This window comes from Populus alba, chromosome 9 (assembly GCF_005239225.2).
Source record: "Populus alba chromosome 9, ASM523922v2, whole genome shotgun sequence".
Taxonomy (NCBI): domain Eukaryota; kingdom Viridiplantae; phylum Streptophyta; class Magnoliopsida; order Malpighiales; family Salicaceae; genus Populus; species Populus alba.
The window spans coordinates 4,178,125-4,203,154 of record NC_133292.1 but is presented as its reverse complement, the minus strand read 5'-3'; the positions used below and the strand labels follow the sequence as shown (position 1 = coordinate 4,203,154).

The window sequence follows — 25,030 nt, the reverse complement described above, 5'->3', positions numbered from 1 at the left end:
TTATGAATATGTACTCCTTAGAGACGGGCATGCACAATACATGTTTGGATAAGGAAGACCATTTCATCTTCTCGAGGCTGTAGATCTCCTCCTAAAAGAACCTCTCAGTCATGTTTCTCTCTACCTTTCATCTACGTGGCTTAGGGGAGTTGGAAGACTCCAGCGGGGACTGATGAGATTGATGACTGACTTCTTTCCCATGATGGCTCGAGGGGTCGTCTATGAAGTGATGACTTTTTGGGAAGGCGTCGTCTCGATGTGAGTGTCTCCTCAAGGAGCTAGCAAGTTGTATAGGTGGGAAGGTCTCTGTATCGCTCTATTACGCCTCTTGTTGATAAGACAATTTTCTTCTAATAGGAGGAAAATCATGTTGTTGTGAGGCTGGGACTCAAAGAGGTACCTCATGGGAAGGTGCCTCTTTTGATTGGGCTTGCTGAGAAGGTGCAGTATGATGTTTCCCTTAAGATGCCAGAACACCTTGAGTGAGAGCTTATACCTATTTAATGGTTAATGAGTAGTTGAAAATCTAGAAGAGCTTGTGGGGGTAGATGTGCTAATAAATGAACTTTACAATTTACAATCTTGACACAATTGAATAACTCCAACAAGCCCTCCTTACCTATGGTCTTATGGTATGTATATCTTAGGTATAGACCAGCCTCCATTAGTGTTTGATCCAACCACAACTTTCGTTAATAAAGAGACCAGAGTTGACCTAAGCTTAATCATCAAGCTCTTTTTGTGTTCTTCTCATGGAGGAGATGCATTTAGTATGAGTTGAAGTAGCACGTGCTGTCACTTCAATTTCATGAACTTTCTGATATTTTTCTAGGTGTAAACTCACGAGCTCGTAGCTCGACTATCTAGCTAATGCATTGCATCTTTTCCTGTCCATTACAATCGAAACATGTTATACTAGAGTCTTACTGATGCAAATAATAAATTTAAACAGAGTAAAGAAAAACAGTACAAGTTAATAACAGCTCATAAGATACAAGTGGTTGGAAAAAAAGTGCACAGATGCTACAATCTTCAAAATTATGTGGCCCCTTCCTCTATATTTCACATCGAACAAGTCTTAATGTACATATTTACTTAATCAGTCCTCCATGAAGCATTGCTAGTTCAACGACCACTGAGGATTGATTCAGAGTCGGACAAGGAATAGGAAGAAATTTCATCTGATGATATAGGGATTGTTAAAACATGTTCTGTAGATGCTTCATTGCTAACTGGAACTAAACCGATTCCTGCACCGTGCAGTGGTAAATCAGGTAAAGTAGCATTTCCATCCAGATATTGCACCGCTTGCCTCATGCTAGGTCTAGCTGCCGGAGTGCGATGTGTACAGAGCAGGCCTAGCTTCAAGACCAACTCCATTTCTTCCTCCACGTGGTTGCCTTCAAGTCTAGGATCAACTGTCCCAAGAATGGCACCTCTATTCCAGCATTCAAGTACCCAGTCAACAAGAACAACCTCCTCAGGTGGTCTCTCTGACTCTACAGGCTTCCTTCCACATGTTACTTCGAGCATAAATGTCCCAAACGAAAAAACATCGCTGCAGGTAGTTGACTTTCCTGTTCTAGTAATCTCCGGTGCAAGATATCCAACTGTTCCAACCACTTTGGTTGTTTGAGGAGTTGATCCATGGTCATGAAACTTAGCAAGCCCAAAATCTCCTAGCCGTCCGTTAAGATCGGCATCTAATAGAACATTGCTAGCTTTCACATCTCTATGCAGAACAACCTGTTCCCACTCTTCATGGAGGTAAAGAAGGGCAGACGCTACTCCCCTGATGACTTGATATCGCCGAGCCCAGTTAAGGCTGGGTGTGTCATTGCGAAATAGGAGTTTATCAAGGCTTCCATTGGGCATATAGTCATAGACCAAGAGGAGCTCTCCCTTTCTCCGGCAATAGCCGAAGAGCTGGACCAAGTTCCGGTGCCTCAGCCTCCCCATGCTAACAATCTCAGCAACGAATTCCTTAGTACCTTGCCTGGAATCATGGGATACTTTCTTGATCGCCACTTGCATACTGGAAGAAGACAATACTCCTCTGTAAACCTTTCCAAAACCCCCACAGCCCAGCAACTCACTGTCTGTGAAACCCTTGGTTGCTTTGTATAAATCCTTGTAGGAGAATCTTTGAGGACCATATTCCTGTTCCCAATCTTCGCGCAGTTCTTCATATTTCTTCCGCCTTATTATACAAACATCAACAGAGATTGCTACCAGCAAAATGATTGCTGTTATTGCTGGGACCACAATTCTTAAATGTGGTTTCGTTCTTGATTTTCTTTGAGTAGGAAGTGTAGGCAACTTTGACACGTCAAGACTTTGAGCTTGTCCGCCTCTGTTGAAGCTCCACCCCAGAATATAGTGGCTGCTAGCCACTGCTCCAGTAGATGAAGAAAAACCAACGTACATAGAATCCGACATAACAGAAGAAAGATCGAGAGGTGTTGACAAGAGAGGCAAGGTTGGTTTTGTTCTTGTGACAGGAGCAACTGTAACATTGAGTAGCTTCTCTGCTTCATCATAATCTATCCACACGTGCATCACATGACCACTTATGAGAGTCAAGCTCTTATTCTCCTTTTCCTCATCTGAAAAGTAGGTCACCGGAGCAGATTCAATGGATATCAAGCTGTTTACATCAATTCCAACGTGGTTGTCATTGATGTCTTTAAGATCCAGGCTTTGAAATGCATCCAGCTCAACTGCCAATAGATGGTTTGAAGGCAGGCCATTGCTTGTAGAATTGAGGATTCCAAAGTACTGAGCTGCCATAGCCCCTGTGAAGTCCACAGATGGAGAGATGGTGAAGGCCATGCCTTGGCCACCAAGTGTAGGCAGTTCAGGGACCATGGCAAACGCAAACTGGGTAGAGAATGAGAGAGACCGAGAATTGTTGAATAAAGATGTGTTGAATTGAAAAGGGAATGGGAAGAAAGCAAGGCCAATTTGCTGTTTTGAAGTGTTTGTCAGCTCTAAGAGACCATTTGGATGGATTTTTGCATTCTCGCCGAGGAGCAGGTTGGCTCCAGTGAAGCCATGATAGATGAAGTGATTTTCCTCTTGAGCAAAGGCCGAGAGCTTCAAGGAAATAAACAGGCCAAGTAGAAAGTGCAATGATTTGAACGAAGCAATCATCATAAGAACGTGCAGAAGATTGTTTTTGCTTCTTCAGTTATATAAAGGTAAAAGAAAACAATAGAGCAACGTCAAAGTCTTCTTTATCAAATTGAAGGCTTCAACTGGAAAAATGATTCCAAAAAGTTGGTGTGAAAAAACGTGTTATAACTTGATTGATAGGATAACTCCTTAATTCTATCTTATTGATTGCGGAAAGGATTAACTTAGTATTTATTTGGCTATAACTGCATGGAAAAGTCAGTAAGGAGTCATTAGTACGAATTAATTAATAATAAAAGATCATCGAATATTATCAAAAAGGTAAAAGAAAACAAACTTTGCACTTCGAGGTTCGAATGCTTAGTCTAAAGACTAAAAATATTATCACGTTTTTTCCCATTTTTTGACTTATTTATATAAGCTGGTCCGAAAAATCTGATAGTTTTTAACAATCTGTTATGGATTTATCGTGCATAAAACCTAGTAGATTCATTTAAACACCAGTGCCACGTAGCTAAGCTCCATTTGAGGCTTTTTCACCTTAAACAAATAGTTCAATAAAAAAATATTGAAATTTTAGATGTGATAGGTTGGGTAGGATTTAAATTTTACTAAATAATTTTATAAAAATTTTTATAAAAGTTAACCTAGTCATAACCTGTCAAGATTTATAAAATTCTTAAATTAGGCTTGGAATGTGTTGTTTGAGTCAATTTTCATTATTTTTTTTCCTTTTAAATTATTAGTTTAATATATTGCTTTAGGTTGTTGATTTAGTATTTTAACTTTTCCCTGATATATTTATTTAAGGGGTTGTAAACTTGTTAAAAAAAACAAATCAAATTAAAAAATAATAGTAAAAAATAAAATAGGAATTAAGGTTATTGTGATGATAACTTTTGGAGAACATCTTTGCCTTCCTTTACTAGTTGTCTTTCTATGTTTTGTTTTTTGTCCATGTCATTTATAAGCAAGTGAGCCCTCTCCAAAGCATTTTTCTCAGCAAAAAAAAAATAGGAAAAACTGCTTTTCAAACAAGATCAAAGAAAATAAAATTATAAAATCTTCTATAGCAAGAAACAAATTCTACTACCAGTTGGACTTCCAAAATAATTATCATTTTTCTAAATATTACAGATTGAATCTACGTTGCTCACACATGCGGTGCGCAAGTGTCCAGATTTATTTTCACAGATTTGAAGTGTTGAAGGAATCGTAGTAACAAAGAGCATGATTGTGGCATTTCACCAATTTATCTAAACCAAAATAAAAGTAAGTTCAAGCCTGATGCTTGTGAGCCGATGGAATTGGAGTCTTAGATTGACGGTCCTACATCAATCTACACAATATATTAATGTTCATGTGGTCATTTTTTATAATCAATAATAATATTGATTGACGTATAGATACCCTTTAGAAGATTTGTTGCACAACTAGTATGTAGAAAAATAATGACCCTAAATTCTCATATCTTGTGTGCTTATATCTAAAGGAATCATTGGTTTAAAAGGACAATAATATGATATCTTGGGTCTAACGTGTAATCGAGTTTAAGGGGATTGAGTCTTTTATATTGCTAGACCTATAAGCATTTGGGCTTGATGCACGGCCGAGCCCAAAAAAGTTAGGTCTAAGATCTCGTCATCCTCATAAATGTTTGGACATGGCGCATAGCTAAGCCTAAAGGGATTGAATCTAGCATCTTGCCTTACCCGTTTATGTTTGGTCCTAGTATGTTTCCAAACTCAAGAAGGTTGGGTTTGGCTTCTTGTTAGACCTATAAATTCTTGAGTCTAAAGCATAGCCAAGACTAAGAGGGTTGAGTCTAGGATCTCTCCAAACTCATAGATATTTAAGTCTAACGTGTAATTATATCTATAAAAGTTAAGTCTGACATCTTGCTAAACTCATAAAGCTTAGTTCTAATGTATAACTGAGTTTAGAGAATTCAACTTGGAAATTTACCAAACCTTTATATTATGAGTCTTGGTTTATGAGCTTTAATGGATCTTTATTTTTTTGGTCTTTTTTAGACATGGGCTTTATGAGGGGGGAAAAAAGGGTTTTCAGTAAAAGATACATCAATCCATCAGCAACCCTTTAAGTTTTTGCATATTTAATGCGCATAGATATTGCAAAGGCCAACTTTATGAATATGTACTCCTTAGAGACGGGCATGCACAATACATGTTTGGATAAGGAAGACCATTTCATCTTCTCGAGGCTGTAGATCTCCTCCTAAAAGAACCTCTCAGTCATGTTTCTCTCTACCTTTCATCTATGTGGCTTAGGGGAGTTGGAAGACTCCAGCGGGGACTGATGAGATTGATGACTGACTTCTTTCCCATGATGGCTCGAGGGGTCGTATATGAAGTGATGACTTTTTGGGAAGGCGTCGTCTTGATGTGAGTGTCCCCTCAAGGAGCTAGCAACTTGTATAGGTGGGAAGGTCTCTGTATCGCTCTATTACGCCTCGTTTTCTTCTAATAGGAGGAAAATCATGTTGTTGTGAGGCTGGGACTCGAAGAGGTACCTCATGGGAAGGTGCCTCTTTTGATTGGGCTTGCTGAGAAGGTGCAGTATGATGTTTCCCTTAAGATGCCAGAACACCTTGAGTGAGAGCTTATACCTGGTTAATGGTTAATAAGTAGTTGAAAATCTAGAAGAGCTTGTGGGGGTAGATGTGCTAATAAATGAACTTTACAATTTACAATCTTGACACAATTGAATAACTCCAACAAGCCCTCCTTACCTATGGTCTTATGGTATGTATATCTTAGGTATAGACCAGCCTCCATTAGTGTTTGATCCAACCACAACTTTCGTTAATAAAGAGACTAGAGTTGAGCTAAACTTAATCATCAAGCTCTTTTTGTGCTCTTCTCATGGAGGAGATGCATTTAGTATGAGTTGAAGTAGCACGTGCTGTCACTTCAATTTCAAGAACTTTCTGATATTTTTCTAGGTGTAAACTCACGAGCTCGTAGCTCGACTATCTAGCTAATGCATTGCATCTTTTCCTGTCCATTACAATCGAAACATGTTATACTAAAGTCTTACTGATGCAAATAATAAATTTAAACAGAGTAAAGAAAAACAGTACAAGTTAATAACAGCTCATAAGATACAAGTGGTTGGAAAAAAAGTGCACAGATGCTACAATCTTCAAAATTATGTGGCCCCTTCCTCTATATTTCACATCGAACAAGTCTTAATGTACATATTTACTTAATCAGTCCTCCATGAAGCATTGCTAGTTCAACGACCACTGAGGATTGATTCAGAGTCGGACAAGGAATAGGAAGAAATTTCATCTGATGATATAGGGATTGTTAAAACATGTTCTGTAGATGCTTCATTGCTAACTGGAACTAAACCGATTCCTGCACCGTGCAGTGGTAAATCAGGTAAAGTAGCATTTCCATCCAGATATTGCACCGCTTGCCTCATGCTAGGTCTAGCTGCCGGAGTGCGATGTGTACAGAGCAGGCCTAGCTTCAAGACCAACTCCATTTCTTCCTCCACGTGGTTGCCTTCAAATCTAGGATCAACTGTCCCAAGAACAGCACCTCTCTTCCAGCATTCAAGTACCCAGTCAACAAGAACAACCTCCTCAGGTGGTCTTTCTGACTCTACAGGCTTCCTTCCACATGCTACTTCAAGCATAAATGTCCCAAAAGAAAAAACATCACTGCAGGTAGTTGACTTTCCTGTTCTAGTTATCTCTGGTGCAAGATATCCAACTGTTCCAACCACATTGGTTGTTTGGAGAGTTGATCCATGGTCATGAAACTTAGCAAGCCCAAAATCTCCTAGCCGTCCATTAAGATCGGCATCTAATAGAACATTGCTAGCTTTCACATCTCTATGCAGAACTACCTGTTCCCACTCTTCATGGAGGTAAAGAAGGGCAGACGCTACTCCCCTGATGATTAGATATCGCTGTGGCCAATTCAGGTTGGGTTTTACTTTACAAAATAGGAACTTGTCGAGGCTTCCGTTAGGCATATAATCATAGACCAAGAGAAGCTCTCCTTTCCGACGACAGTAGCCTAAGAGCTGTACCAAGTTCCTATGCCTTAGCCTCCCCATGGTAGCAATTTCAGCTACAAATTCCTTCATTCCCTGGTTCGAATCATGAGTGATTTTCTTGACTGCAATTTCCACCTTGGAAGAACGTAACTCTCCTCTGTAAACCCTTCCAAAACCTCCATATCCAAGGAGTCCTTTGTCTTTGAAACCTTTAGTTGCTTTGTAGAGATCCTTGTAGCGAAACCTTTGAGGACCGTATTGCTGCTCCCAATCTTCGTGTACTTCTTCATATCTCTTCCTCATAATGTACATAGTTGCAAAACTTGCTATGAGTAAAACAGATACCGTTATCAATGGGATCATAATTCGTAAATATGGTTTGTTAGTTGAATTTCTTTCAGGAGGAAGTGAAGGGAGCTTTGAAGTGTCTAGGCTCTGTGCTTGCCCACTTTTGTTGAAGCTCCATCCAAGAATATAGTGATGACTGGATACAGAACCAGTGGATGAAGAGAAACCAACGTACATGGACTCCAAAACAACTAGAGAGAGATTAATAGGTGTTGACAAGAGAGGCTTTTGAGGTTTCATGATACTTACTGGAGCTAGTGTTACGTTGAGTAGGTTCTCCATTTCATCATAGTCTATCCACACTTGCATTGGGTCCCCACTTATGAGCTGCAAGCTTTCATTTTCCCGTTCAGGTTTTGAAAAGTATGATGCTGGAGCAGATTGAATGGATGTCAAATTGTTGACATCTATCCCAACATGATTGTCACCGATATCTCGAAATTCAGGGCTTCTCACAGCATCAAGCTCAATGGCAAGCAGGTGATTTGAAGATAAACCGACTGTGGTAGAATTAAAGAGACCAAGATATTGAGTGGCAGTGGCACCCTTGAACTCTGTAGATGGAGAAATAGCCAACGCAATGCCATGTCCACCACGCGTAGGCGTCTCGGGAACCATGGCAAACACAAAGTTCGTAGAAAATGAAAGGGACCTAGAATTGTTGGGGAAAGATGATTTGAAATGGAAGGGAAATGGGAAGAAAGCATGACCAATTTGCTGCTTTGAAGTGTTTGTCAGTTCCAACAAGCCATTGGGGTGAATACCTGCAATCCCGTTGAGGCTCAGGTTGGCTCCCGTGAAGCCATGGTAGATGAATTGGTTTACCTCTTGAGCCAAAGCCAAGTGTTTTAAGGATATGAAAAGAGCTAGAAGAAAATGGAGTGATCTAAGTAAGGCTTCCATTGAGAAAATTAAAGACAGAAGGTGATGCTTGCTTCTTCAGCCTTTTAAGAACTTCTGTGATATGAAGCTGTAACCTTTGCTGCATTTACATTCGAATCCTTCAACATCGACATGCTTTGCGCAGATGCAACGTCATCAACTTGGACTAGAGAAAAGTAATGACAATATAAAACATTGTGCGAGTGAAGTTAGAAAACAGCTTGCGACTGCTAAATGGCTTTATAGGTCCCACACAAAGACAATTCTACAACAAAAAAAAAAAATTCAAGGAAGACCAACAAGAATATTTTAACTACATGAATTATAACACTTCAACTTCAACTACATATAGTGGCATTCAGTGCTTGAGCTTGTTCTAACGAATTAAGGGACAGAAGTTTCAGTATGAAATTGCAATTTGTCGATCATAGGCGGTTCGTTTTTAAAACAAGTAGAACAACATGTATGTTGTCTTGGAAGATGAGTTATGGTATGAAATGGATTTTGGCAAGTTGAAGAAAAAATGAGAGTTTTGGTTGCTCTAAGCTTGATGCCAATAATTTAAACTGATGTTCCTCCCATTTTGGTCAAGTTTCTACAAATGCAGGCATCTGAAGTCCAATGTTGTCTGCTTTGAATTTTCATGACAAATTTGAAGAATTAAGGGGATTTTTTTAAAATTCTTTGACTTGTCCGCATAGAAAAAAATGAATAAATAAAGTAGTAATGACCACATAATATTGACATTTGCTCCTCCCCTTCAAGTCCCAATTATAAATTCAATGACATGCTTAAGATAATATTTAGTCTGATGTCATCCCTGATAACTAAGGATACTACAAACAGTCACCTGTCGGGTTTGGTGAATTCTTTTACAAGAAATGATGTTCGAAGCACCGTCACGACACATGTTTGGAAAATGGGAACAGCTTTATCGAGGAAAAACATGTTAGGCGTTACAAAACCACGGGAACATACACGATAACTGATCCCAGTCCTGGTGGTCTCTTTTCACACTACTGTAATAGAAGTTGAAACTACTATCTGGGAAGGACATGTGACAGCGATCATGAGCAACGTGGTTTTGGTATTTTCCAAGGGCAGTTCTCTGGTTTTGGTGCTTAATCGTATCAGTTCACCATCGGCTAAGAGTCTAAGACTGTTAGTTTTTCTGTGAGTATAATGAAAAACAAGTGCATGGCATCAATCTTCCTGCCAGAATGATCGAATCGTAGCCCCACCACCATGATGTCCCTTTTTGAATATCTGCTGTGTAGTTTATATTAAGTAATTAGCAGCATTAATGAACTGATAATCTTAATTTAACAGCATTGAATGTAAACATTTTGTTACTGTGTTCTCTCTCCCTGTGTGTAATGTTCGCAGTCAAAAAATAAGGCAAAATGCACCTTACGATCAACAGAGATCAGTTAATTGATGCTCATAAAACAGAAGTGAAAGAAAATTGCTATTCCTCGTGATTTCCAGAATTCCATTCCGTCCACTGTGCCACTGATATTGAGCTCACCTGCTGCTGAAAAGTGAGCCATAATTAGAGATAAATCCCATCAGGTGATTTAACATCGCTGATTGTAAACTACACTCTGATGATTGAATTAGTTTCCGATGAGGAATAGGAAGAAAAGTTACATTCAGTGCAGGGATCCACAAAATACAATCTCCAATTACTTATCGCTAATTCTAAGCAATTAGCCACCATCATTGGCAAACTACTTATTGTCATATATAGAATTTGGTACGCTGAATAGCAAAAAAATTATATATTATCTATCGAATTCCCCATTCAGTTGGCTTGAAGTATCCTTCCATGATTTTCTTCTTCAGTAACTGCAACGACAAGATATCCCATGAGCAAAAAGAGGTGTTCCTGAAGTACTTGTCAAGAAATTATACTGCAGATTTTAGCCCTGATAGCAGGTCAGGACAACCTTTTAACAATAGTAAATATGATTAAATCATGTTACAACCTATAATCCATTCTGATTAGAGCAACTCTCCACCAATATTTCTAATTAATTGCACTACTAGAGAATGAAGGAAAAATTAAGTTACCCTCATGAGCATCGATTGAGATGGGGATATTTGAGGATGAGTTCTTAGCTGAATGGTAAACTGTGGGTTGGGAGGACTCTGAGCCCCGAAGAAGAGAGTTGACAGCATCTTTCACCTTATCCACCATACTCACATCACCAGCAGCTTTTCTTGGACTTATTGCTTGAGATATCACTTGAGAAAGTGCTCTGTCATCTTCTCCTGGCTCAAATTTGTGGATTATATACTCCTTCACTGAAACTCCTTTATCCCATTTTTGCTCCCCAGTTCTGAAATGGCAACCAGATGCTGCATCTGTTGGGGCTCGAGCTGGATCTGATGCAACTTGGTCTGGTGCTACTTTGGTTGGTACTGCTACAGATGATGATGCTTTGCCTTCCCCCGCGGGGTCTAATCCTGCTGCATCTGATGCTTCAGGGGTTGAAATAGCAAGGCTTTGAATCTTGGAAGTTATGGCATGGGTGGCATCAGATACTGTGGCGTATGCTGGTGCCAGCTTCTCTGCCATAATTTCGGATAATGTCTTGGCAAAGTTCTCATTTTCTTGTTTCCCGTTCACGGTTTCAGTTACTGGCTTGTCTTCAGCACAGGTCACACTACTTGGCAAAACATGCTTCTCTGGTATCACAGGAACTGCTCTTGGATGCTGTCTAGCTGCCTCCTTGTACCCCTCAGGAGCCATCTCTGATTCGTACACTGAGAAATCATGTAGACGAGTTAATTAAATACACATTCATTTAGGAAAATATTCCAAAGAAATTTTTCTCTCTTTAGATTTTATGGTGTTCCTACTTGGCGCTCCAAGATATTCAGGATCTTCTTCAGCTTCATCATTATCCAGGCTAACACCCCATGGAGGAGTAGCGTTACTGTCATCACTATGCTTCTTTTTTATGAGATTGCTTCGCCATTTCTTGGCCCTCTCCTTCACTTTGGCAATAACTGATTTCTTGTGATTTGGGGATTGATCATACTCCAGGTCATGGTCCTTCCAAAAAGTTGGTGAGGAGTGTGGTGACCACCTAGATACTTCCTCAGCTGCTCATGCAAACCTCATAGGTCAGAAGTGACAGGAACATGAATTTTTCGTGACTTTGGTATCAATTAAAAGCATTTATTTTTCACGAACAAATTACGTTGTAAGCTAAATTAAAACACATTTGTTATCAATTCTCAATATCTGAAGAAAGAGTTGATGCATGAACTGAACATAAACAAATCCTAAAATATTCTAAGCTGCCGATAAGCAATAGCTCAACCACTCGTTATTCCCATTTCCTATTACACTCGAGTTCAAGCCTCCTTGAAGAAACAGAACCATTAACCCTTTCTTCTATCATGGATGGTTATATTAGAGTTTATGCAATTACCTCGTAGAAGTTCTTCCACAGTTGGGCTGGTTGGAGTTCTAGGGCTGTTACCATGTCTGTGCCTGACAGCAATTGGAGCCATTGCTCTAGTACGTGATTGAGGGTGTGCCATCATTTCCTTCAGTGTTGCGTTTCTATCACAGAGAGGGAAATTTAAGAGAACGGGAGATGCCCAAGCATCTCTTTCCCGGAGTTCTTGCACAGGCAGTGAACAAGAGCCTCATGTCATCTGTGGTAAAAGCCAAAATTTTGAGACTTGTGGGCTCCAATTTTACATGTGGCAATAAGATAATGCAGTTAAATTGATTGCAATTGCTTGTCACAAAAAGTCACCTCCTGAAATAGCAAGTTGACTAAGCCTGCATGAATGTTTCCCCTTTTGTAGTCTTATGGCTTCAAAGAGGTATTTCCTCCTGCATGGTCGCCTTGATCGACCACAGCAAAACACTAGCCACCACGGTCCATGGTTAAAAAATGCAGCATCCTAACCCTAACTATCGCCATCACCCTCCCTGCTTTGTCTCAATTCCGACAAGGAAAACTAACTACATTGTCTCGAACACACAAACTTTGGTTATAAGAAAACCTAGAGAGCGTGAGCATCAAATCCAAATCAATAACCAAAGCGTGAAGAGATACAGAATTTATGAACAAGTAAATTCTTCACATGTTAGACTTCTCTCATATCAACTTCACTTCAAATAAGCACAAGCTTCTATAGGGAAAAGAAAAATCACAACCAAATCTCTATTTTTATGTGGATTCTTCTCAAACCTTTAGCTGTTTCTATTTAACTCAATTCAACTTTAATCCCAGACCACTCGGGGTCTGGTGGAACTACATTGTGACTTTCCATCTTTTTTTTTGTCCAAGAAAAAATGTAATTGCCAATAAACGAAGAAAAAAAAGTTTACATCACATTAAAATGTATGACCCTCATGAAACTTCCTTGTACCAAAAGCTAAAGATTGAGGGAGACAGCCAAACCAAAACGAGAGTGAAAGGGCGAGGAAAAGCAGAAAGATAATGATAAAAAAAAATGAAGGAATCTCATTACAATCTAAACATTTTAGGGAATAAGTTAGTAATTCATCTATGAGATTTTTTTCCTTTTCTCCCTTCTCGAGAATCTCTGGATGTTCCCATATAATTTTTTTACCTCCATGATGCTCTGACTATTTGGATCTCACTAGTGTTGAACAATCGATGACTGTCTTCAGTGGCAGGGATGGAGTAAAATAAATGAGGGGGAAACGTGAGAAAAATTCAAGGATGAAGGTGACAGCTAAAATAAGAAAACTTTTGAAGGGGATAATTGATATAAACCTTGGACATACGGGGTCAAAATAACTTTTGAAAAGTAATAGAGGGGCGTGGGGGGGTGTTGGGATGGCTCGCACCCTGCCTAAAGGTGCAGCGCCCGCCTTGGCTATTTTAGAAAATTCATGGGACACACTGCATTTCATGATTCTGCTTCTATTCTGATGGAGGGCAAATCGTGGAGCACAACAAACTAGTGGCTATTAGTTTGGTTCACCGGCAGTGCATCATGTTATTTCTTCCTCCCATTCCCATAGTTTATGCACAATCACCCATCCGCACTCTTCTGTATGGCAAGATCAAAAGAATAGAGACTTGAAATCTGTAACCTTGACTCATCCTATCAGACAGTTGATTTGAGAACTGTCAAAAGTAAATCCATCATTATTTCATGCCCCGTACAATAATCTAAGCCAATTACGATAGCAGATTTGCAAAGTCCATTGTGCATTCTCAATAATATAGTAAAGAAGATACACCAAGTGGTTTAAAATGCAGCTTTATGGAAAATTTCTTACCATTTTTTCTCACCCAAATAGCTGATCACTCCTGTATGCTAAAAGCAAACCTGGTAAAAAGTTCTGTCAGCCACTGCCTGACAATGACTGTTCAAAACCAGCTACTATTCTGCTGCAATGACACTGGGCTGGATATTGCAAGAAAAAACCCAGGCATCCGTTCTCTCAAGTCCAACTATAACCAGGCTTCTTCCTTAGCCCTCTATCACACATCAGTTTCCGTAAATCTGCTGCATCGTCCCAATTACCGTCCACAGTCAATACACTGGATAGCAGTACATATGTCGCTGGATCATTAGGCCAGAGCTCTAGAAGCTTTTTTGCAGAACGTGCAGCAATCTCTCTATTTCCATGAACCAGACTAGCACTAAGAAGAGCTTTATAGACTGAGGGCGCTGGTACTATAGGCATGCTATTAATGAAGGCTTCCGCCTCATTAAGATACCCAGCTCGACCAAAAGTATCTACAAGACTGGCATAATGCTCTACTTTAAGGGGTTCTAGCAAAATATCACTTTTCATCGTGTCAAAATACTCAATTCCCTTATCCACAAAACCAACATGGCTACAAGCACACAACACAGCAAGGAAGGTAGAACTATTCGGCTTGATTTCAGTTTTTCTCATTTGTTCAAACAATTCTACAGCCTCTCTGCCATATCCATGATGAGCAAATGCTGTTAGAAGTGCATTCCATGAGATCACATCATGTTCCTCCATGAACCAAAAGACCTTCTTCGAATCACCAATGGCTCCACATCTCGCATACATGGAAACAAGCCCGTTTTGAACATTCAAGTGTGAAATATAGCCGGTTCTGTGAATGATAGCATGCATTGCCTTTCCCTCTTCAAGAAATGAACTATTCCCAATTGCTCCTACCACGCTTGTTAACGTGTAAGAGTCTATATCAATACCAGCCTGCTTCATTTCATGGAAACATCTGAGAGCTTCCTCATGACGCCCTAATTTAGAGTAACCAGCAATGACTGCATTCCAAGTTATATTGTCACATGTCATAACAACTGAGCACACCTTCTTGAAGTCCTCTAAACTACTACTACACTTTGAATACACAGTGACCAGTGTAGCTGCTATATACACATTAGACTCTAAACCTAATTGAATTATACAACAATGAACTTGCAAGCAATAACTTAAACAACCAGGACCAGAAAATGAGCTTAGCAAGCTGTTATAGGTTACACAATTTGGCCTGAGATCCTGACGCACCATTTCTTTAACCAAAGCCATTGCTTCATCAGGTTTTTCAATCTGTGAATACCCAGTAACCATAGAAGTCCAAGTAATTACATTCCTATTCACCATATGATCAAAAACCAGCCTGGAATCATTAACATCGCCACACTTTGAGTACATATCAACCAAGCTCGTTCCCACAACAACATTATAACCCAATCCAGTTTTCAAAATTAGCCCATGAACCTGAGTCCCGACTTCTCTGGCCTCTAATTGCGAGCAACCTGCCAGACAACTCGAAACACTAAACGCTGACACATTTATAGCAGCTTTTAACATCTTGATAAACAATTCAATAGCTATTTTCGGACAATTGACAGCCAAATACCCGGAAATCAACGAATTCCACGTAACAACAGTTCTTTGAGGCATTTGATCAAACAATACTCGTGCACTTGAAATTTCGCCGCATTTTGCATACATATCAACAACAGCACTACAAATATACACGTTTGAAATAAAACCCAATTTGAGAATAGTTGAGTGGGCTTGAATGCCCAAATGGAAAGAACTGGATTTGGCACAAAAGGACACGATTTTGTTGAGAAAGTAAGGATTAGATAGAGAGCCATGTCGCGTGAATTCAGCAATGAGATCAGAATCAACTAGGCTTGATGTGTTCTGGTTGCTGTTGAAGGTGCGGCTGTTACTGTGTTCCTCATGGTGGTTGTGGCTTGTTAAAGCGCGGGAAAGCAGGTGGTTGGCGGATTTGGATACTTTCAGTTTCCGCAGGGGAGAAGCGGAAGAACACAAGCTCATTGCCTTCGTTCGTTCAAATGTGAAATGAAAGCACAGCTGATTTTCAGGTTCAGGTCAGTCTGTCTGTATCTGTCCATCTTCAAGCCCACAATCCTTTTCCGTCTGATTTGCGTCCTGATCCGTGTTTTTCCTAAGCGGTGACTTTTACGTTTCCTCAAGATTTTCTTTCTTTTTCTCTTTTTCTTTTTCTTTTGCTTTTCCAAGTTCAAGACTATTTTTGAATAACTTTCATATAAATGTCATCTAAAATTTCAATAATTTTAACGTTTTGAGTTTTTTTAAATAGAATATACATCTATTTCTCAAGATAAACGTTATATTATTAATATGTACTCTATAAGTCTTGCCACAAAAAAAAAAATCAAGAAAAATATCAATCAAAATTATCCAAATTATCTTTCATGTTAAAAATAAAATATTTTGAAATAAAAACTTTAAAATACAAAATGTTAGGTTTCATATCTCTTCAAAGCTCATAAAAAGTCTTTTTTAACTTTAATCTTAAAGTAACATGATTTAAAATATGACAAGATATATTAAATAGATTATATATTTTTTTCAAGATGTATTTAAGAATGTCTCCTTTTATATTCAAATAATCTTGATATTCTACCTATGAGACATTAGTAAGATTGTCTTTGGTGTCTGTTTTTGTTTTATTTCTACTTTTGAATCAGATGAGTAGATAATTTTTTATATGCTAAAGAATTAGTATAAATACTTGAATTGTTTAAATGGAATTGATTATGCTCCTGGGTAATTCTTATATTGTTATTTATATTTTGTTTATGATTAAGCATGATTACTTATTGAAATTAAATCTTTGATATAAACCATTATATACTTCTGAATTGATAACTCCTTATTTAATTGATGTCATGAGTTAAGCCTTAATTTATGAATTTATCTATGTTATTATGATATGAACATATAGCATGTTAGTCAAAATACTCATGCTAACATGGTAGTATTTTGTTTATGCACATCATATTTGAACCCTAATTGGTTGAGGGAGTCACCAACTTGTAGCGATTGATCATCCCACGGTATAAAAATGTTATGCTTATTGCATTTTGATTTTCTAATGAGCTTTATCCTATGATATTCTTGTTATGACCTATTTGAGAAACTTTCATATAAGAACTTAAAGTCATATATATATATATATATATATTCAAAATTTGTTTTTAATTCTTCAATTAAACAAACTATATATATGATTCTAGCAAAAAGTAGTCGTTTATAATCGTTATTACTCCTTTGACAGCTCAAATGGTCAACCAGTTTAGATTGGTCAAGTCAATTGGTTGACCGATTCTTATAGATTCTCAGGTGTTCATCCCTAATGAACAAGTTGTTTACTGGTTCACTTGGTATAGCCTAGGCGATTAACCGGTTTAACTTCAAATTCAGATTTAACAGTTTTAAACCTGATGAATCTTGAACCGACTAAATGCATTTCAATCTTATTGTGCATGCAATGTGAAGTGTGTGAATTTATTTTAATCTATGATATCAAGTAAAATATAAAGATTTACATAATTTGCACTAAAATGAATCCTTAAGAACTAAATTGTAACCTTCTTTATATCTTGGATTTGTTGATTGATTTCTTCATTTAATTCTTCATGTTTATTGATGTGATTTTCATATAAGATCCGTTTAAAGTTATTCTCAACCAAGCATATCATTAGTCCATTTTTATTCAATTATTATCATTAAAATATATAAATATTAATATGTGACTCAAAGGTCAACAATTACAACTTTCAAGAAAGTCGTTATAACACCTAATCTCATGTGCTTTTCTCATCAATGATTATCTCCTTGTAAGCATGTCCTCTCAAAGAGCATTGCCTTCCTTACTAATTACTCGTGAACGCTAACCTTTCAACAATTGACATAACAAGACACAACAACTAATAGCTCATTTTTCTCCACTCATCAATAGATACCTGCAAGGGAAAAAATATTCTTTATTATTACACTACTCTTCAAAGGTAAGCTATTGTGACCAAGATCTTTAAATATTTCAGGTCACCAAATAAAAAAATTACAATACAAAAAGTCTATAAAATGACATTACACTAGTTCACTCAATAAGTTTTATACGCAATCTCATTCACAACTTCATGCAAGAACATCATTCACAACTTCATGCAAGAACATCACACAAAACAACACAAGTTCCTACAATCACACATACACTTCCTATACTCATCATTCTCCTTTTCTTTCATGTACACTATTTCTCCTCCTTCATTTAATGACTTAAACACCATATAATCCCATATATTTTATAGAGAACTTGCATTTTCATGACAGTTTATGTTTGCAGGAAAGCATGGAATGGTCAAGTTCAATCACCATGTCAAGCCCATCAACTAGTGATCAGACCGAGTCAGTTCAAAATATGTCATTGAAAGTCTAATTCAATCTGAAGTTTTCATAACATCACCACTTACAATCAAAATGGAAAAAAAAAAAGTAAAATTAAAGCATTATTATTTTAGTTTAATTACACATACTATTATATTAAAAAAAGTTAGTTTCATTCATTATTTAAATAGTTTCTAAATTAATAAACCTTAATTGCTTTTTTTAATAGATAAAAAATGCTTGAAGGATTTATGTAACAAAAAGGATATAGATATGTTGACAAAAACTTTAATAGTTAAATATAATAGTATGGGTTTTGCCCTCTATAAAGGCTCATGCTTGGGGATGTTAAGTTAAACTCATATGTCTAGTCTTAATTAAAAAGCCTAGTCCATGTTTGAATTTTATCTTATTTTTTTCAAGAACAAGTAACTTTGTTTGGTCTCTATTTTTAATGGGCAACAAGCCACTTGTAATGGCAAGCAAAACTTATTGTTTATTGTTATATTTTTTGACCTAATTTTTCAAGTCATTTTTACTTTAAAACACCCAAAATACCTCCAAATCACTTTATCAACTCAAGAATCACTCAAAATCCTAAAATCAACCAAATCAAAACAATCCAAACACACTCCAATTTGCTTTTTCAAGCATTTCTATAGAAAAAAACAATAACCATTATCGAACTCCTCTCATCGAACAGAACATATTGACACCAAGATTAACTATTTTTATTGTTCAAATGTGGTCAACTGAACATTTTCTTTTATTTTCAATTTTACAATTAATTTTCTCTCTTCTCTCTCAAAATCATGAACTGATATGTAAAATAAAATAAAGTTTTGAAGCCAAAAAAAATAGTTCTCAAGCTAAAGGGAAAAAAAAAAAGTTTGACAAAATCTTAAGGCAAAAAAATAAAATGGCACGTTTAGAATATTTAAAAAGGAAAAACTGTTTGGGTGATGTCAATTTGGGTCCATGTAGGTTCATTATTTTTCAATAAATAGAACCAAGTTTTTTTGTTTTTTTGTAAAATTGAATATGAACTAAAATATGAGGACTTTTTTTTTTTAACATCCCGAGAACCACATGGCATGGTAATTGAAACAAATTTGTAGGCAAAAATCCAATATAACACAGTGTATTAGGATTAAAAAAAATGATGACTAAATTTTTTTTATAAAAAAAAAACCTTTAAAATCTAAAAAAAGACAAAACACAGTGTTATTTGAGAGGATTGGAAATGAAATCAACAAATCTCTTAGGTTTCTTTTAATTTATGCAAAAGCTCTTCCTTTTTCTGCTACTGTTGCGGCAGAGAATAGTAGGAAATAAACAAATTCATTCACCTTTTTTATAAATTAAATTTAAAGTATTTTTTTATTTAAAAATATATCAAAATAATATTTTTTATTTTTTAAAAAATATTTTTGACATCAGCGCATTAAAATAATCTAAAAATATTAAATAAAATATTAAATAAAAGCAAAGAAAAAAATAAAAAAAAATTAATTTTTTTAAAAAAATACTTTTAAAATACAAAAACAAACAAGAAAATCCTCATTCATTTGCTTTCATATTTGTGGCAAAAATAAGGAAATGAGTTTTGTTTTTCACGCCATATAATGAAAAGCAATTTGCCCACTCTTATATTACAAAAGTCTCATGGCATAAAGTGCCTCATTCCTTATCCTCTGCCCTAAAGTTTCTTTAATTCGTGGTCACATACATGGCTCTCTTTATTCCTTAAAAAGTGGTTTTGGTACAGTGATATTAATTATTTTTTAAAGTATTTTTTGTTTAAAAATATATTAAAATAATAATTTTTTTATTTTTTAAAATTAATTTTTATATAACATATCAAAACGATCCAAAAATATTAAAAAATTAATTTTAAATAAAAAAAATATTTAAAAAAAAAATAGTTTTCCTGCCACAAAAACAAACAAGTTGGGATTCTTTCACCATATTCTCCATCAACTTTTAAGAGAATTTGTTGTTCAAAAGAAGAGAAACCCTTTGATTAAAAGAGAACAGATTGTTCCCACTTCACTTTCTTAGAATTCTCCAATGATTCGTAGTATTTGATACGATTGAGATTTTTTTTTTTTTTTTTAAGAATGTCACACAATTAAAAAATTCAGAAAAATAATATAATTTATAAAATATTTAAAAAATAATAATACGGTTAGTTAATCAAGGACAACATCAACTCATTGCATAACATCAACTCTTAAATTGTCACAAATTTTTTTGAAAATAGAAAAGGAATTAAAAAAAAAAAAAAAAACTTAAAATCTTATCTAAACTATAATAATGATATTATCAAAACCATCAAAACAAAATCTCAATAAAATAAATTTAACAACATAATCAAAATAGATCATACGAGTACAAGTAAATCACTTATCAATCAAAGCTTTAATAATGACAATATCAATTTCATTAAAAAAAAAAATCTAAATAAACTACATAAATAACATGGAGATAAGTGAATCATTCTCAACCTTTAACAGTATTGTAACATATGTCGGTCATTTAACAACTTAAAAGAATAGCTAATAACATAAGTGGCTCAGAACTCGTAAATATAATGTGCAACTTCTTAAATGGGTTATTTTCCTGAATTGTGATAAGTTATCTTCTTTTTTTTTTACTATGCTAAAACTCAATGTGATTAAACAAACACAAAAGTGATTGTATTACTTAGATACTGTTTATTTTATGAAAAGTGATTTTTAAAAAAATTTGTGTTTATTTATTATTAGAAGAATTAATTAACAGAAAACAGTTAAAGAAAAAAAATTACTTAGTTTTTTTAAAAATTATTTTCTTTTTATTTTGAGTGGTATACACTTTGCATAAATTACAAAAAATTAAAAACAAATCTTGTTATTTATTTATTATATCAAATTTTTTTCTTAATTTTTTAATTGTTATATATATTATTTGGAATACTTTTTAAAATTTTTTTCTAGCTCATCTCTTAAAATTTGATATAAATTTTATTTTTATATCAACTTCAATCCATTTTCTTTTGATTCTTATTTAATTTTAATTTTTTATCAATTATATTTAACTAACATTCTTTCTTATTGCTTTACTAAACTTTTTACTGGGGAGAGAGAGAGAGAGAGAGAGGAACTGCAAGCAAGCAATTTCAGAGACAGGAAAAATTCAGAATATCCACCCTTTCCCTAAATAAAGGTACAAAAAACATCTCAATAGATTTCAACAACTGAGAAATTAGCAGAGCCATGGGGGAGGAATTCAAAAGTGTCCAGGATCAAAAATGAGGGGTGGATCCTGCCCTGTTGTTTCGAAGCCATTGTATATCAACAACCATCCTCGTCTGACAGGTGGTTTCTTCTGTCAAAATAGGAAGTTCAGTTCTATAAATCCTTGAACAGCAGCATTTGATGCATATTTTATGAACCCATGGTTTAAATGCCTGTTAGTTCAATAATTAATATTTTCATACATTAACTTCGTACCTGCAGCAACCAGCATTAGATCAAAGCCTATTCAAAATATTTCCATGATTCAACAAGACTCTTATGTTAATCCTCCCCCCTCAGAGATAGTGCCATTATTACAAGCTAGAAAATTTATGACCTACAACTCAACTTCACGTCTGAAAAGTCAAAATGTATAATTTCCCTCATCGGAGTAAACAATAATTTAAACATGGCAGAATAGCAAAAGGGATTCAAGAAATGCGAACAAAACATTCAAAATAAAAATAGAATCTTCCATGAAGAAAATTTCCACCAAAATTTAAAAAGGCTTCCAATAAAAGTTCATTTTTTCAGCGTTAATACAAGTATACGCAGCTAAGTTCGATAATCAGCAAACTTTCAAGACAACTAGAAATGAATAAGAATTCAAAGTAAAAACAGAGAGGTATAAAAAAGGTAAGCTGACAGGCTGACTTTGCATAGGGTTCCTTTAAAGATTTGCTATGTTACCCTACAAGAAAGTTCAACATATCCAATAATACAAAAAAAAAAAAAAAATTAGCATTTATCAATTGAAGAACAAGTTAAGAATGTAAACTATGACTTATCAATGTGGAAGCGGCAATAAGTAATATGTGAGATTCCTGCTGCCATCAGATAACCACAGTTTGAGATATATTCAAAGAAGGATTGCAAGTTTTCCTGACACGTGCAGAACCTCAATCACCACTGGAAGAAGTATGCCTTGGATATGCCTCCACGCATTTCTTCCTGCGAACCCTCTAATGTCTGTGAAGGGCGGAAATCTCAGCAACTCACAAGAGTTACATCAGGTTGCTCAATCTCCAGAATCTACAGAAAAAGAGATAATTTTAATTACAATAGCTCTCAGCCAGTCAGCTAAAGGTCCAATAACAGAAAGTATGCAATTAGCAGGGATGGGAATCTTAGAACCTGTAATGGGGACCTTATTGAAACATAGGTAGGCTACAAACCTGCAAGTTCAAAGTTAGTGCTAGTCTGAATCAAAGGGCATCAAAATCAGCTCAAAGAGATCGCACTAGTTGGCAAGATAAGGCTATATAAGTCATTCTCAATACAAGAAAAACAAAAGAAAAAGACTAACGACTACTCCAGCACAAGTACTGCATCAAATCATGAAATATAAATACCTTATTTTTTGCTGGAAAAAGCTTTTTCTTTTCTTTTTTGGTACCTGATTGACTTGTGTCATTGAAAAAGAAAACCAAAATTCTAACCATACTAAATCGATCTGCACATAAACCATCACATAACAACATTATGCAAAATAGAATCGAAAGGACAAAAGCGAGGGGAAAATGAATTGTAAACCCAAATGTATAAAAAACATCATTCAAAATACATAGGCCGGTAGGCAGACCTAAAAGTTTTGAGACGAAGGTAGGACGGCGACGGATGCAGCAAAATGCACCTCCCAGCATCTATAGACGGGCCTACTTCAGTAACAGGGTGCAAATTAACATATATTTCATCTAGCAAGTTTTTTTCTTCTCATCTTCGAAATAAGCTCTTTCAGATTAAGGGTCATGACAATGGAAGTATTAAGTAGTCATGAAAAGGCTTGAATTTTTTTTTTTTTTTTTTTTGTTAACAGTGATGCTGACATGCACATGGACCATCAATATACGACTGTCACTCCCCGAGTTATAACAAGTATTATCAGCCAAGGGGTTTGTGGGTGCACGAACTGTAAGCATAATGTTTTGGTATTATCATCTTAAGGAAGTCTTTGTGCCGGCTCGATAGTGGAAGACATTGGAGAGGATGGATGCACTAACCTCTTTTATCTCTTTCTCTATAGCAAGCCAAAAAAATATCTCCTCCCAACATCACATGTTGTCATTAGGTGCAACTTGATGAGGATGATGCGTGTATGAACCATAATGATTCCCATTCCAATCCCTCTGCTGTAACATATGACCATGAGCAACATTTCCATTATACCCGTTTTGATGACCATTAATACTAACTTGGTGATGCTGGTGGTTATCACTACTATTATTATTATGACAGTTGTTATTCCCCATTTGCATCCCCATATGTCCATATACTGGCATTGGCATCATCCCACCCGCCGTGGTAGGGTGATGATAAGGCATCGGAATTGGGATTCCGAAATTCCCATTTCCGCCGCCGCCGCCGCCGCCACTACTCTCGGGAAAACTCTGCGGCAAAGGAGTGGACGCAAACAACTGATCAGAAGCAGAAGGTCCTTCACTCGACAACCCCTGCATCCTCTTCAAATAAAGCCGGTACTTCTGCAAATGACTGGCTACATTCTCGCGAGTCAAACCTTCAACATTCATCAACTGCATAATCGTTTTCGGAACCACGTTTTTAATCCCTAAGTGGCCGACCACGTCAACAAACCTCTTATGCAACTGCGGGGTCCACACGAGCCGTGGCCGTTTCAGAGTCCTCGCCGCCGCAGACGACGGGTCTTCCGCCGAATTCTCGGCCCTCAAAGCTGAATCTTCCTCTTCCGAATCAACCCTCCTCAACTTCCTCGCTTCGGATCCAGACCCGTCCCGATCCACCGCTCCGGTTTTATCATCTAAATCGACTACAATAGGGTCGTGCGTTTGACCTGTCGTTTCGTTGAACGACTTGAAGTTAATAGACGATAAGGCGTTTAATTGACCGCGGAGATTGGAGAGAGTGGTCTGAGAAGCGCGGCTGACATCGAGTGGAGTACGGTGAGGCTCAGGGAAGATACTGAAGGCCGAAGCAAGTTCAGGTGGAATCAACGTTTGTGATAAGGGAGTGAGATCATCAGGTGTAGGTAATCCTATCTCCCACACTGCAACTCTTTCATCGTCTCCGTTGATGTTATCTTCACCATTGTTGATTTCGTATTCACTCATTTTCACTTCTTCTCCCATGGTAGCTTAAATTTTGGAGAAATTTTTTTGTTTTGAAGTGGAAAGAGAAGCGGATCGGAGTCAGAGAAGAAATTGGAGATAATTAAGGGAAGCAGTGGACGTGATTTTTTGGTTTTCAGGAAAGAAAAGGGAAGGTAAATAATTTTGAGGGTGTTTTCTTGAGAGAGAAAAGGTGCACATATCCAATGGGCTGATCGTATTTTTTACATCCCTATAATATTATAAATGTAGTCCTTTTACTTTTATTTTTATTTCTTGTATCTCTCTATTCTTAATTTAATACAATTTTCGTTAACAGATAAAGATAAAATTAATAAATTAAGAGCTCGAATTGAGATAATGTAAGATTACAATGTTAATTACGGAGAACTGTCAGCTACGCTCTTAACTAATCAAGAATTAAATAAAAGTATATGAACCATATTAACAAACTTTAAAACGTGTAGGGGTGGAATAATACAATTAACCCAATATCTGATAGAGATTCCGGATGGATTGGCCTCGCACCAATGCCAACGTGGATGACTTTGCCAGATATTTTTGATCCTCTAAATATCTTCACTTTCTCACTT

General features: G+C 36.4%; 5 protein-coding genes across 11 annotated transcripts; all 5 read right to left on the bottom strand.

The window, feature by feature from the left end:
• Nucleotides 1-972: 972 nt before the first annotated feature.
• LOC118034639 (L-type lectin-domain containing receptor kinase SIT2-like) lies at nucleotides 973-3,007 on the bottom strand. Its single transcript, XM_035039975.2, has one exon. The coding sequence runs from the start codon at nucleotides 2,866-2,868 to the stop codon at nucleotides 1,126-1,128; it is 1,743 nt and encodes a 580-aa protein (XP_034895866.2). The 5' UTR covers nucleotides 2,869-3,007; the 3' UTR covers nucleotides 973-1,125.
• Nucleotides 3,008-6,092: 3,085 nt separating this feature from the next.
• On the bottom strand, nucleotides 6,093-8,418 carry LOC118034650 (L-type lectin-domain containing receptor kinase SIT2-like). Its single transcript, XM_035039996.2, has one exon. The coding sequence runs from the start codon at nucleotides 8,416-8,418 to the stop codon at nucleotides 6,394-6,396; it is 2,025 nt and encodes a 674-aa protein (XP_034895887.1). The 3' UTR covers nucleotides 6,093-6,393.
• A 1,606-nt stretch (nucleotides 8,419-10,024) lies between these two features.
• LOC118034649 (uncharacterized) lies at nucleotides 10,025-12,167 on the bottom strand. The gene is made up of 4 exons (XM_035039995.2): nucleotides 11,841-12,167; nucleotides 11,263-11,508; nucleotides 10,471-11,166; nucleotides 10,025-10,245 (listed from the first exon to the last, which is right to left on the bottom strand). The coding sequence occupies exons 1-4, from the start codon at nucleotides 11,953-11,955 to the stop codon at nucleotides 10,202-10,204; spliced, it is 1,101 nt and encodes a 366-aa protein (XP_034895886.1). The 5' UTR covers nucleotides 11,956-12,167; the 3' UTR covers nucleotides 10,025-10,201.
• Nucleotides 12,168-12,851: 684 nt separating this feature from the next.
• Nucleotides 12,852-15,906, bottom strand: LOC118034648 (pentatricopeptide repeat-containing protein At1g11290, chloroplastic). Its single transcript, XM_035039994.2, has 2 exons — nucleotides 13,679-15,906; nucleotides 12,852-13,523 (listed from the first exon to the last, which is right to left on the bottom strand). Exon 1 carries the CDS (start codon nucleotides 15,695-15,697, stop codon nucleotides 13,844-13,846), a length of 1,854 nt encoding a protein of 617 aa, XP_034895885.1. The 5' UTR covers nucleotides 15,698-15,906; the 3' UTR covers nucleotides 12,852-13,523; nucleotides 13,679-13,843.
• Nucleotides 15,907-21,250: 5,344 nt separating this feature from the next.
• Nucleotides 21,251-24,638, bottom strand: LOC118034647 (transcription factor BOA). 7 transcript variants are annotated; one of them, XM_035039990.2, is made up of 4 exons: nucleotides 22,937-24,638; nucleotides 22,707-22,807; nucleotides 22,489-22,529; nucleotides 21,251-22,386 (listed from the first exon to the last, which is right to left on the bottom strand). In XM_035039990.2, the coding sequence occupies exon 1, from the start codon at nucleotides 24,456-24,458 to the stop codon at nucleotides 23,406-23,408; it is 1,053 nt and encodes a 350-aa protein (XP_034895881.1). In that variant the 5' UTR covers nucleotides 24,459-24,638; the 3' UTR covers nucleotides 21,251-22,386; nucleotides 22,489-22,529; nucleotides 22,707-22,807; nucleotides 22,937-23,405. The 7 variants fall into 7 exon arrangements, with proteins under 7 accessions (XP_034895881.1, XP_034895884.1, XP_034895879.1 ...); XM_035039993.2 differs by having other exon boundaries at nucleotides 23,355-24,638; XM_035039988.2 differs by having other exon boundaries at nucleotides 22,707-24,638.
• Between the last annotated feature and the right edge of the window lie 392 nt (nucleotides 24,639-25,030).